The sequence below is a fragment of the Corvus hawaiiensis genome, chromosome 2 (assembly GCF_020740725.1).
Source record: "Corvus hawaiiensis isolate bCorHaw1 chromosome 2, bCorHaw1.pri.cur, whole genome shotgun sequence".
Taxonomy (NCBI): Eukaryota; Metazoa; Chordata; class Aves; order Passeriformes; family Corvidae; genus Corvus; species Corvus hawaiiensis.
Window position 1 is genome coordinate 107,697,402 of NC_063214.1, and position 13,785 is coordinate 107,711,186.

The following is a 13,785-nucleotide window of genomic DNA, read 5'->3' on the forward strand; positions in this document are numbered from 1 at the left end:
CCCACCAAAAAAGCCATTTATATGCTCTGTTTTTGCTGCAAAGAAGTCACTAACTGAAAACATCACACCAGGCTTTTCTCAGTAGTTCAGTGAGAGTAGCTTTAATACAAAAAGCTGTATAAATCCATCTACAACAAGGTGACATGCTCTAGCATATCCCCTCCCTGGTCAAACCATCAGCCAGCAGAACTGTAACACATTTTAAGTTCACAGTTTTCACAATGCTGAAGCCAATTCAGGTGCGTTTTTTCTCAGCTAATGTTTTGTACTACAGTGACAGGCATTGTATGCATTAGTCATGTCATAAATAAATGCATTGCCACTGACTTAAAAGCTGTTACTATTCACTGGTCACACAAGCTATGTAACTGTGCAAAACCTCCAAGGCCACTGTACATACCAATATATACATCTAATAATTTAACTGCTGGGAATGTATTTCATTTGCTTATTCCCACTCCGTGTTCTTCCAAAGCGTTGACCTGTGCTGAGGTCCTGCCAGACGTTTGTCGGTGGTTTAAGATTGCGTTCCAGATTCTGCAGCGAAGGCCACCCCTGCATGAAGGGAGATGGAGAACAGTTAGGGAAAACTCCCTCGTGTCCATTGCCTTAAAGTGAGCAAAACCTAGAAATCCCAAGGATAGACCAGTTATGACAGTACATAGCAAACTGCACTGTTTTATGCTTATAGCTGAAACTTCTTCCAGGTCAGCCAGGGCTTAACAGAATGATGATAAAGGACTCAATCAATGGGTAGGAAAAATTAGTTCTTTACGCCTGTTTTCCATGTGATTACTTCATCATGAAGCGTGCAGAAATAGGTCCCAACCTTGATAAATGCCAAAACAGATGGCTCAAAGCATCCTCGCTGTAGTTTTATCAGTTGTGAAAACCATTATCAGAAAATCTGGGATGAAACTGACAGCAGTTGCCTCTGAACTATCACTGACCTATTTGAATAGCCAAACTTTAAAAGGTTTTTAACAAAATATGTTTAATTAAGCTCTTAACAATGAACTTAAAAGTACTTTCTTACCGCAGCTGAAGATACCACAAGTCATCTTTGGTGATATCATTAAGGACAGCACTTAGTGTATAATCTTCTTCAGCAAACTAAAAGGCAAATTTATTCATAAATAAATATTAATTGAAATCAATCTGCTAATTATGACCAAAATAATGGTTTTTTTTAAATCCAATTTTATTTTTTACCCTCCTAATGGTATCCAAGTCTGCACCTTGTTGTTTCAGCCAGTTCATGAGCTCAGGGTCTGCATTACCTCTAAAAGTTGCTGGAGACCACTGGGAATCTTTAACAGAAAACAAAGGTTAATACACCTCAAAACCAAGGCAAAAGGGGTTGTTTTCAGGTAATTGAAGCTTAAGCAATATGGTTTTGCATCCTTTCAACAAACACATGATCCCGTATATTCTTGTGTAACTGCAGTTTCTTAATTCTGCAGTATCTCCTCATACCTTTGGGTTTAAGTTTTAATTGAAGCAAGTGTAGTTCCTGAGTCTTCTCCTCCAGAGATTGTCGTAAGAGGGTCTGATACTCTTTCTCCTTCTGAATGAGGTTTTCCAAAAGGCTTGTAGCATATAAGAGAGACCAAACACAACCACACTGAGAATAAATCTAACTGAAAAAAATACCATTTTTAATGAGTACCACAGGACAGAGGCATTTGTGAGGTACTGTCATAAGTAACATCTTTAATGGCTTAGAGTTTTCATTTTGGTTGTCAGAGACTCAGGGGTGCCACTAGAAAGCTTTCACCTGCAGAATTTAGTAAATAGCTCATAAATTCTGTTCCTACTGTTTTGCAGCCTCCCTGGGCAGAGTTGCTGCCTTTATACTGTAATTTATTACTGAACAATGTAACACTGATGTTTTACCAGGGGCTTTCTGATCCCGGATTTACATCACATCCATAAAGAAGAATGGGAACTTCAGCTGTTAACACCCTGGCAGCACCCTACACATGTAACCCATGAGAAACAGGGTAGGACTGCTGAGCTCTTCTGGTGCTCATTTGTGAGCAGCCTGTCCTGTAACCACAACAGAGCTGCCCTGGCCTTTCCTTGCAGGAACAGCTTTGAGGCACTGACACTGAGTCAGGAGGCATCCAAGGAGTAGGAAGGAAACTGGCACATTGCACAAACCTAATTACTTTACAGTAGAAATCCAATGTGACATTCTGAAATTAAAAGATTAATTACACAGAAACAAAAGCTGTACTGAAGGATGTTCAGTTGCCAGACTGTACTCTAGCAGTGTGTTCCAAATCCATTTGTGTTCCTGGAAGACTTCATTACAAGGCAATAGGTGAGCAATACTATGAGTAAGTATGTACCCATCAGTGTAGAAAGCAAGGTCTGAGAGCTTTTCAAAGACTGCCTGAACACACATCCAGAGTCTTTACAGGAGGGTTACCTTAAGGTGTTGTGTTTAAGTCTGTGCAGCTCCTGGCTGAGCTGCTGCTGAGGCTCGTGTGACACCCCAGAACTGAGGGTGCTGACCCCCGAGGTGATGGCAGCATCCTCAGCCCCATTTTGTTCCAAGGGCTGGAAACTCTCCTCCACTTCATCAGTGTCCTTGTCCCCACCTTCAGTTTCTAATGCTGGCTCAAAGTGAGTGCGAAGCTCTGGTAAAAGGAAAGAGGGGAAGAACAAGATTTTTTTGATAATTCTGTCTTTAGAGGTCATGCAGTTTGTTCTTCATTACTGTGGGTGGGGGAGGCTGTTTGCATAATGTGCTTTATTGCTGCACTGAGCAGTGGGGTAGTGAAGCCTTGTGTGAGCTGGAGCACAGAATCTCTGGCATTGGTTCTAGAATGAGCAGTGCACCAGCAGAGGTAGAGCTGTAGGTCACAGCTGTGGCAGGGACAAATACCATGAGATGAGTAGTAAGACAGTTAATAAAATATTTTAAGGAGAAACTCCTGAAAGCTTGCGTTTTTCCTAAATAGTAAAAAATAAAAATAAAAATGGGTGGTTTTCCCTAATGCCCTGGGCCAAAGAGTGTACAAAGCATCCCTCTTCTCCAGGGAATATTTCTAGCCACAGTTCTCAGAACTTGCTGCAGGTGGCCACCCTTATTACCAAAGAACAGTTTCTATTTCTCTCATAAAAGGTCCTAAAAAAATTGGCCAATTTGGCTTCAAATGCTGTGGCAACTTTGGACTGAAAAGGCTCACTGGCACTAAGTCTCTCAGAACATTCCTGTACTGGAAGGGGGGCTCAACATTTTAAAGAGTTACAAAACTACTTGCATATTTCCAGCTTAACTCATTCTTAGACAGTTCGTAAACATTTATCTTCCTCCTCCTGGTGTTTTTTTCTATTGTCCATCTGTGGGCCAGAATCATCCTCTCCTCATATTAATGCATTCCCTTCTACACATCTGTTCCACAGCTCAATAATTTTTCAGAATGCATAACCAGACCTCTGCAGTGTTACCCACCCTGGATCTCATTGATATGCACAGATTAAATTTCTTTCTTACTAGAAAATCTCCACCTTGGACTGAATTTAATTTGCCTTTTTTTGTCATGGTTCGACCACACTGGGGGTGCAGAACCACTGGTTATCTCCTCATTATGTGCTTTTGTACTGCAAGTACAGCATTAATCCTCCAGAGCAACACTTCTTTCTCTTCAACACTCTGACCCCATGCCTTTGACGAGTGGCACATGGGGTGCAGTTAATGGCATGCTGACAGATTAAACATCTGAACTGTTCCATTTGCTACAACTCTTTGATATGTGAAAAACCTTTTTTTAAAAAAAGGATTATTTTCAGCTGCTTTGATTTACCTGGGATAAGAATAGTGACTGCTGCTTGGACTGCACGGCGGATGATGTTATCCATTGCAAACATCCAATGGGGTCTTATTAAGTGATTTCTTAATACTTTGCTCACCTGTAAAAGTAGCAGCAAACACCATTTGCTCACACCTTAGGAAGGACAATCTTGTTTTCCAATAGTCATAGTAAGCTTTATAAGATAAAAACTGCTTGTAGCACTAAAACCCTCCCACCTTTCAAAGTCTAAACAACAGATTTGATGGTTTTAGGCTACAGCTTTCAAACCATTTCAAACCAGACTGTGACATTCCAACCCTTCTAACAGTACAAAAAGGGAGAGGAATGAGTAACAGTGGGGAAGCTGCGAATCCCGGGGGTGAGCTTTGTCCAGGAGCAACCGGATGTAGTGGAAGGTGTCCCTACCCATGGCAGAGGGGTTGGAAATAGGTGACCTTTAAGGTCTCTTCCAACCTAAACCATTCTGTGATGCTTCGAAGAACTCCTCTGCCCTGCACCAGGAAAGGAACTCACCGCATCCTGGAATCCAAACAGCACCAGATGAATCTGATTGATGGAAGTGCTGTCGAAGTCCAAATCCATTTTCAACTTGGATATAGTGGAAGCCATCACCCTCTGCTCAGGAGAGTGTATGAAGTCCCTTAAAATCCCAATAATCTGCTTGATGTGGTCCACTGAAAGTTGCAGCTCTTCAGAGCTCTGGAGAAAAGACAGAGAATGTATATCAAATGAATCCCAGAGTCATTAAACATCTATTTAGTAGCATCAATATTCTTAGGGTTACATAGCTTTGCTTATGCATATTTCACATTGACGCACAGAATCACAGAACTTTTGTTTCTGCAAAGTCTCTAGTTTTTATCTTTTCCTAAAAAAAAAAAAGGAAATTTAAAGAGTAACTTCTACTTTCAAAAAAATACTGCTACTGTGGCTGTCACAAAGGGAAGAGGTTCCAGATTATATCTACACATTCCTGCAGTGTACTGCAGAGGGCAGCTCTTCTCCATAAAAACAGCAAAATGAGTTGCTAAGAGATCCACTTTTTTAGATGCTATCCTTTCAATAAGCTGAATCTGGACTTACATCTAATCATGCAGATGTTTGATTTCCTTACGAAAAAAAAAAGTATGTTTATATATGCATTTATCCCAAGTCAGAAAAAGGCCTAAAATGACACCATGATTCACCAGTGTTCATTCTATGATTTGCAGTCCATAACCCCCACAGTTAAAGCCATCCAAGTGTCTCTAAGAACAACCTGTGTAATTGAAAGGTAAAGGGACTATTACATACATTATGGAAAAGAGATGATTACAGCACTGCTACAAAACAGCTAGAGACTGAACCTGGACTTGCTGCTACTAAATAATCCTTCATTGCGGAAAATATTTGGAGCTCTGATTATTTCTGACTCTGAATTTTAATTGTTTGTAAGGCTATCAGCTGTTCTGCAGTTTAAGCTCAGAGCAGAAATTTACCCCAGTTGCTTCCCCAGCCTGAGTGTGGGGTCTGTAGAGCCCTACAGGAGCCCCTACGGTGCAGTTTCCAGGGGAAGGGAGCATGGGGAGCAGCAAACCCCAGGCTGGGCAGAGCTGACCACGGAGCAGCAGGACCTGACAGCTGAGCCACAAGTGTCAGCAGCTGGCTGGGGACACCACACCAGGAGTCAGCTGGCTCCCTGTTATGGGAGCACAGCCAGGTGAAAAACCACAGCTTTAATAAGAATAAATGATGGGAGAAGCACATCAGCAGCAGACATTAAGAAGAAAAGGCTGTTACAGGCGTGTGGCAATGTTTGGCTGTGCATTGACTTGCTCCTCTTTACAGTCCCTAAACCTTCACATTCAACCTTCCCCTCTCCAGAAAATCTACTTTAGCTTTTTTTAAGATTCATGTACTGTGATCTTAGCACCTAGTTAACAAGTTTTAATAAAAATTGTTAATCAGTTCTCTACCTTTAAAGCAGAACATACTAATTACTATGTGTTGTTCTAGCTCCATAACCTTAAGAGGCAAAAGAGAAGACATCAAAACCACCCACCCAACCTACCAACCTCAGCCCCCCACAACCCCACATCAAACGCCCAAAACTCTCCCTCATATAAAACCAAGAGCCCATTAACAGCAGAAGTGTTGTTTGCTACCCATTCACACAACAGCAAACAGCTCACACAGTTACAGGTCTCAGAGATTAAAGACAGTCAGAAGGAACAATCCAAGCATCTTCATTTATTTGTTTTCAGACAAGAAATAATACTACTTGGCTCATTATTTTCCTTTGACATGGGAAAAGGCAAGCTGAAGTGAAATTACCTGTGCAAGACACTCCTGCAAATTGGAAGCAACTTTATCCTGTTCTTCCTTAAGGATTTTGTACAGGATTGCTCGGCGTTCACTGTCCTTGCGCAGAAGGAACAGCCCAGAATCCTTATCCTCCACGGAAGGTGAGGCACTCCTGTCCTCCGAGGCCGAGCCCTCATCAGGGACGCTGTGGCCACCACCCGGCACAGGCACAAGAGAGACCTCAGCATTAGCAAGGCACCAGTACAGCCAGAAGGGAGCAAGGGCACTTCTGGGCTTAAAAACTCAGTTCAAACTACAGCAGCTCCGATCCTCTGCTGGCTCAAAACCCACACGGCTGATTTTCCCCTGATAAGGAACTGGCATTAATGTCAGTTTTGGGGAGGAAAGCTGAAACTACTAATTTTTTTCTGGATCCACACTGTAACATACTCATTTGAAAGTATTGCTTTGTAGTTTGGGAGAAGCAGAATTGTATTCCTGCTTCCCCTTTCCCCCATTTTGTCATGAGTACATGGAAGGGTCAACTCTTCACTTAACTCCTAAATCCATATCCACTCAATAAGACCACTGACATTTACTCACTGGAGGAAAGAAAGTATGTAAGTGCATGGAAACCTAAGAGGAGAGGAATCATTGCTTATTATTAAATACAGACAATATTTACATTAACTGGTAATCTGTCTATGCAACTTACTGATTAACACACCTGCTTACCTAACCATTACGTGAAAAAACTGCCCTCAGATAAAATGTGAATTAAATCCACACAATCCCTCAAGCGTGTCAAGTGAGAAGCAAGTATTTTACCTTAGTAAATGAGAAATGGGATGCTTTGTCTGAATCTCTGAAATGGATCTCTTTGGCCTTTCAAAAAACACATCATGCTGCACATCAGAGTCTGGTGAAACAGAGCCGTGCTCACTGCTGCTACTGCCAGCCTGTTCCCCATGGATTGGCAGTGGGAGGGATGTGTTACGATTATAATCTAGGAACAGACATGGTAAAATGTGTGACAGAACTAGGCCAAAAAGGGCAACATGCTTTGAACAGCTGTGATCCTCTTCACTGATATCAAGACCTCATTTTGCAAAATGGCTGAAGGAGAAGTAACCTTGTTGATAAAAAGCAGTAACAGAACTCAAAATCATTGCATGCATAAGCAATAAAAGGTTTAACAAGTTAACTGCTAAACCCAAAGACAGCAGATACTCACAGGAAATGCCATTTTGTTACCCTCTCGCACACATACCCACAATCCCCCTTGGTGCTGGTCCCACAAAGTGGCTCAAATGGATATAAGCAGTTTAAAGAGCCTGAATCCAACCAAGAGATTCATTTTCTGCTCCACCACCTCCAAGCCATCTCTAAGAAGAGAGCACTCTACTACCTGCCCTCCTCACCTCTGTGTTAATGGGCATCAAATTGCCCTCTCCACACCTGAGATATCTGCCTCACTACCACGTGCTCCTGCCCTCAGCAAGGACTCTCCCTCTCAGCACCGGCCTCAGGGAAATCTCTTGTCCCTTTCCAACTCATCTCAACAGTAAGAAAAATAATTAAAAAATTAAAAAACCCCAGACGTTCAGAGTTTCCTGTAATCCTGATTGCCAGTTTGCAGTATGGCAGGAAAGGTAAAGAAGTTCTCTCAACCCAGGGTGAACATACCCATGGAGCTGAAGTATGATAAAAGTTTTTGATGCTTGTCACCACAAATTCTTGGAGTTGGGGGAGGAAGAGAGCTAGAAGTTAGAAGTTGTTCAGAAAGCTCTGACACTCCATGGCACGACTGATGTCCAAATGGCTGAGGTTAAACAGTCACAGAAATGAAACAATGTATGTCACCTTGTGAAACGTGGTGCAAGGCATCTCAGTAGGACAGAAAATTGAGCACTGCTGTCCCAAGAGTAAGGGCTGAGATTTGTTCTGGGCTGCCTTTATTACTGGAAAGAAAAAAGGGATAGGGATGGGATGGAAAGAGGGGACAAAGCTGAAGAAATTTGAGGTGAGGGAAGAAGATGGTGAACTGCTGCAGCTGGGACTGTGGTAAGTGCTGGGCTAGGACCTGCCTTGGGCCACCAAACTCCCCCTGGGGACGGCTGCACAGCCAGCACAGCTGTCCCCAGCTCTGGCATGGAGAAGCACACACTCAGTTGCAGTCAGGTGCCTTTCCCTCTCCTCATCCAACGCACAGTTCTCACAGCATTTTCCCACTCTGCTCATGTCCGTGGCCAGCACTAAGCTCACTCCCTGCAGCACCAGAGATCCTCGGGCCACCTGAAGGAGCTCCATAACCTCATCAGTGAGTGGGGGAAGAGAAGGAGGAAGGCAGGAGGAGGGAGAGATGCACCTCCCCTGATATTTGACAAAGAGCCTGTTGCTCCCGAGGCTGCTAACAAGGCAAGCTCCAGGCTTTCTAACGCCACGCAATTTTTCCAGGAAGACATCCTCAAGAAAGAGCTGAAAGGCCAGAAGAGAGTATGATTGCTGTGGGGCAGAAGGCTACAGCATGCCAACAGCTCCTGAATGCCACCACCCTGGCTGAGCAGTAGGAGCTCTCCTGTTATCCCAGTGTCACTGCAGGGACTGGAGTTCAGTTCTCAGTGCCCCTCAGGACAATGGGTGATGCCCATTTCCTTGATGAAACCAATTCAGCCAGATGGTATAAATTCCCTGCTACTTTTTCCCCTTAGAATTCCATTCTTTTAAAAGTTAGTTGTTGAGAGGCGAAAAGCTCAAATAGGAAGCACTTCAATTTGCATTGGGAGTGTGTGTGTGTGCAGACAGGGGAAAGAAGCACAAAGACCACTGGCCTTCCCTGTTTTGAAACAGACAGTTCCTTCATATGATTTATTTGGCAGGTCTATATTAAGGTTCATTATCTTATCACTGAGCAAGTGGCTGATATATTTGGGGGAGAAGGAAGAAGAAACAGGCTATAGAGATAAAACAAAACAACCCACTACACAGGTACTTCAGCACCTTTGTGCCAAATTTCCATGTTAATCAAGTTTGAAAATGCTGACCCAAACACCTAATAGATGCACATTTTCAGGTGCCAAACATCTACTCCATGAAACCTCTGAAGCCCATATAATTGCGAATCTAAAATGCAGAACTGCTTTGGCAAGTCTTCATCAAATGTCACTTTCCTAATTTTAATTCACTACAAATGAGGCATTTATTTCTGGGGAGAGGAAAAATGGCCTTGTTTCAGCAAGCAAAATACAAAATAAGCAAGGCACTGTATTTTCTGGGAATTATTAAATTTAAATATGTGTAATTACAAATTGCAGACATTTTCAATAGCTGAGTTCCTGCTGTTTTCCTGGCACAAATGTCCTTTGTAAAAGAAAGTGCTTAATGATTCCAATCTTTTATATAACACCTAATGATGATGTTGACTTGGATTTGGCTGATGATTCCTTACCTGAAGGCTTGAATGCAATCTTGCTTTTCTTGCCCTTGTTCACTTGCTTCAGGAAAGAATCTCTTAGCAAATCAGATGCTGTAACACGTTTACTAGGATCAGGTTCAAAACAGAGCAAAATAAAGGCCTTTGTTTCAGCAGACGCTGATTCTGGAATCTCAGGATGAATCTTAAACATCCCAACCTGCAAGTAAAACACAACTACTAATTATTTTTATGAAACAACTGCAAGGAGACCATGGGCCAAAGCTCTTAGAATACGATCGCTCACACTTCTCCTGACTTTTGTGGAACAGGAGAGATCCAGGTACCACATAAAGCAGTGAAGTGACAACAAGGTTCTAATCCTGTTTTATTTCATTGCAAACATGGTGTGAATACCCATGTGACATTACACAAATGTCAAGGTATGGATGTATCTATCATCTGCTTTCAGGCAATCTTGGGATCTGGGCATTATCAACACCAAGTGCTTCAAACACTCCTTCTCTTACCAGCCACAAGCTATTGCACAGGTTTCTCATCACCCCTGCTCAGAACTGTGTCTCTCAGCTGCTGCCTCCTCCAGCACATTTGTGCCCAAGAACAGCAGTAATTTCCTCCTCTAGCACTGGCAGCCTGGGGCTGCACCTGTTCTGCTCCTGCCACTGCCAAATTTCCTTGCACCAATATGCACAGTGACCTTGCCAGACCTTGTCACCAGCCCCGCTCTCAGGCCAGAGGTCTTCTCTAGCCTTTCAGTGTTAGTTAATTGAAAATCACATAATGCCCAGAGGTTGAGTAAGACCCTTGTTAAACCATTCTTTAGGTAATGACTCTTAAGTCACTACTTAAAAGAGTCTCTTTTAAGACTCTGTCTTTAAGTAATGAAAAATGTGCCTCTACAGGTTGCTCCCCAGTGATTTTTCCAGCTCCTCACTGCCTTCTTACTCTCTAATGTCAGTCTGGCAGAACTGTTTGGAAGCCAGGGCTGTATAACCTTTGTGCACTGTATGCACATGTCTGGAGAGATTATGGCTTGTAGTCTCAGCATCTTTACACAAAACACATCCTGGAGAACAAGCACAAAGATAGTGTCCACAAGGGAGACAGTAGCCCAGCAGTTAAACAGGTGCCAGCTGCTTTCAAATAATCTCATTACAGAGCTGCATTAACACATTCTGGCACCATTAGGCACTCACAATACTGGTTCAGCTTCAATGCAAGATGAAGCAAAAAATGCTGAGCAGTCCTGCTTTGGTTTGAATGACAGTGCAGTAATAAAATGCTAATAGGGCTTTAAGGCCTTCCAAACCATGACTCTAAGCACATTCAAGACTCAGTGTCAAAAACTGGCAGGACTCTGGTGCCAGGTTTCATTCTTATGCACTAAAAAATTTAGGAAAATTCCAAACCAGGACCAGGAAGTTTCAAAGATTGTCTCTGATCTTATTTTAATCCCTGTTGCTCAAGGGGAATAAGTTTTGTCGCAATCACCTGCAAATTCTGTGGCAACATAAGTGTATTTTGTCTCCACTGAATGTCATTTGTTTGCGCTCTTTTGACACAGACACAGATGCACACATTCTATGCTCATAGAATAAATACCATACAATGCACACCCAGCCAGGACCTATCCACTTCTTGGTTTACTATAGGCCCTTTTCTCTCCTTGGCCCAATTCTTTGGTCATTTGCAATTTCTAAAGAGACTGCACAGGGAGACTTAGACCTTTCCTCACCTGCCCTATGCACAACAGAGCATTCATGTGTGGAGGTGGGGACCTCAAAAGTTCAATATTCCAAGTTTGCCAGACTTCTTTTTACATGCTCATCCAGCCAGCCTGCTTCAAAACCAGCTTCCAGCTTGCTCACTTTCATTGCACAGAAAAAGAAAACATGGTTTGTAATCTATGGTGCCTAGCAAGATGCAGCTCCAAACAGGTCCCAGCAGAGCCAAGAAACAGGAAACAAAACCAAATGCCTGCCTGTAGTACATTAACACAGTCTGCAGTAAGAATGCTAAAAAACTTTTCCACATCCTTGAAGAAAAAAAAGGCAAAAAATGTATTTTAAAAAATGCTAACCTTGAGACTTCAGAGCACAGCTCTGTGGCCTGGAAGTGGTTCTCAGCAGTAGGTAGGACAAGCACGATCCTGCCAGAGCTCACCTTGTGAACCTGCACAGAGCTCATCAAGCCCCCAGAACTGAACCAGCACTACCTAAGCGTTCAAATAAACTGTGCTGAAAAATAAGATGTGTAATTCACTGAACAGTTCAACTACATGCCAGGTATATAAGATGAAAAGGCATCTGCCAACAGAATTGTATCTGACATTTAGAGTGATGTGGGAAAACGTCTCTTTCCATGGCTCCCTCAGGAACACTTTAGTGAGCCAAACCATGGTCACCCAGACAGCTTCTTTTGAGGTGTGTCACAAGTTGACAGCACCAAGGTGACATATTATACCACTGAAATAACTGCATCAAAACCCATAATCACCCTTTTCTTTGCCTTTTAGCTGTGATGCACGGGACAACTCACAGGCCCAGTATGACATATGGCATTACATATCATGCTGACCTGCAACCCAGATTTCTATACCTATTGATAAAGATCTGATTTTGCCACCATGGTTCTGTTAACGATGATTCTTATGCTCACATAGTGGCTTTCAACAAGATACATGAAAAAATTACAACACTGGTAATTTAAAGCAGTTTGCTGGGTTATGGATGGGATATTTTCCCCACTGTAAGAATGAGAATTCTGAAGCATAAGTGAAAACTTAAGTGCTTTACTAAAGGTCTATTGCAAGCCAGCGGAAGAACTTCAGCCTACTTATTTAACACATCATAGCTGTTACATTCCTGTCAGTTACAGAGCTAGAACAAGTTACTTTTCTTAAACTTTATTATCAAAATGACCTGAAGAATTCTCAACTGTTAATTTGTGCATTTGAAAACAGACACACTAAGAGAAACATAGTAGTAGAGACAACAGCTTACTGAGGAGGTAGGTCTGACCTGAAGGACTTGGAATGCAAAATACAGAGTATTTTACTCCTTTAATACATACTGGAAATCCTGCAAAGCTATTCTCCTACCCTTTTCCATCACATCTTCCTGCATCCATGTTGCAGAGACTGGGCCTTTGAAAGATTTTTCTTTGGGAAGGAAGCTTACAAAAATTACTTCAAGGTACAGAAATACCTTGTTTGTCATTATTGGGGAGACTGTTCACAAGAAGGAAATCATAAACCAAGGAGATGAAAAAAGACATAATACTAGTTTTCATAAGTCTTCACTCATTTTTCAGATTGCTGCTCTGAGTCATGACCTATTTCCAGCACAAAAATAACTGATCACCCCCTAAAGCAATACAGCTTAGAAAAGGGAAGGATCTTCCAGTGAGTTAAAAACACAGATCAGACTATGGCTTTGTGCAAAACAACCCATGTAACACAATGTTACTACAAATTAATTTTATAAAATTAAGCCATATTTGAAAATTCATCAACTGTAAAGCAAAAAAAGCTGTATTTACTTTAAACATTGCAGCTTGAGGCTCCCCTAGTTCATGAAATGGAGGTTTGCCTGTTGCCATCTCAATAATGGTACAGCCCAGTGACCAGATGTCAGCTGGAGCACCATATCCTCGTGGTCCTTTATCGATGATTTCTGGAGCCATGTACTGCAAGGTTCCTGGTCAGGACAAAAAGAGCAGTCAAGTGTATAGTCTTCATTCTTATTAAAGAGGATTAACACAACACTCAGCAAGCCAAAAATTGTCAAATGCGACCTGTATAGCCAAAATGTTCAATTTCCCCTATCAGCACTGAAAACTAGACATAAACCTCATGTTTTAACATCTTAGTTTATAAACTATCTTTTTGCCTCTCCTTTCTAACACAAGGTTTCAAATTGCTGAACATCTATTCACCACAATCCAATAGCATCCTCAGAAGATAAAATTATATCAACAATTTTTGCAGACACCAACTTTTAAAGATTATGCAGGTAAGAGATGACAAAATCTGAGAAGTGACAGATAGTCTTCATGAGAATAATTTTTTGTATTTTATGCCAATAATGAGAACACTAGTGACACGGAATTTCAAAGACTTAGTTTGAAAAAAAGCTAATTTTGTAAATATAGGGCAATAAATAAGAGAACCCATCATAATTTGTCTAGAATTCCAGGATGCCTTGGATGTGCTTGGGATTTCTGACATCTAAGGTTAGCAAAAAA

At 41.9% G+C, this 13,785-nt stretch overlaps 1 protein-coding gene across 1 annotated transcript in view; it reads right to left on the reverse strand.

The window, feature by feature from the left end:
• Positions 1–76: 76 nt before the first annotated feature.
• Positions 77–13,785, reverse strand: part of MAP3K15 (mitogen-activated protein kinase kinase kinase 15) — an 85,230-nt gene continuing 71,521 nt past the window's right edge. Inside the window, exons 19-29 of the mRNA XM_048287284.1 lie at positions 13,081–13,238; positions 9,556–9,739; positions 6,936–7,113; positions 6,138–6,312; positions 4,338–4,523; positions 3,816–3,921; positions 2,435–2,645; positions 1,477–1,589; positions 1,213–1,310; positions 1,037–1,113; positions 77–555 (exon numbers count right to left, since the gene is read on the reverse strand). Of these exons, the coding sequence (XP_048143241.1) occupies positions 441–555; positions 1,037–1,113; positions 1,213–1,310; positions 1,477–1,589; positions 2,435–2,645; positions 3,816–3,921; positions 4,338–4,523; positions 6,138–6,312; positions 6,936–7,113; positions 9,556–9,739; positions 13,081–13,238 (1,601 nt within the window). The 3' untranslated portion in view covers positions 77–440. The remainder of the gene's footprint in view (positions 556–1,036; positions 1,114–1,212; positions 1,311–1,476; positions 1,590–2,434; positions 2,646–3,815; positions 3,922–4,337; positions 4,524–6,137; positions 6,313–6,935; positions 7,114–9,555; positions 9,740–13,080; positions 13,239–13,785) is intronic.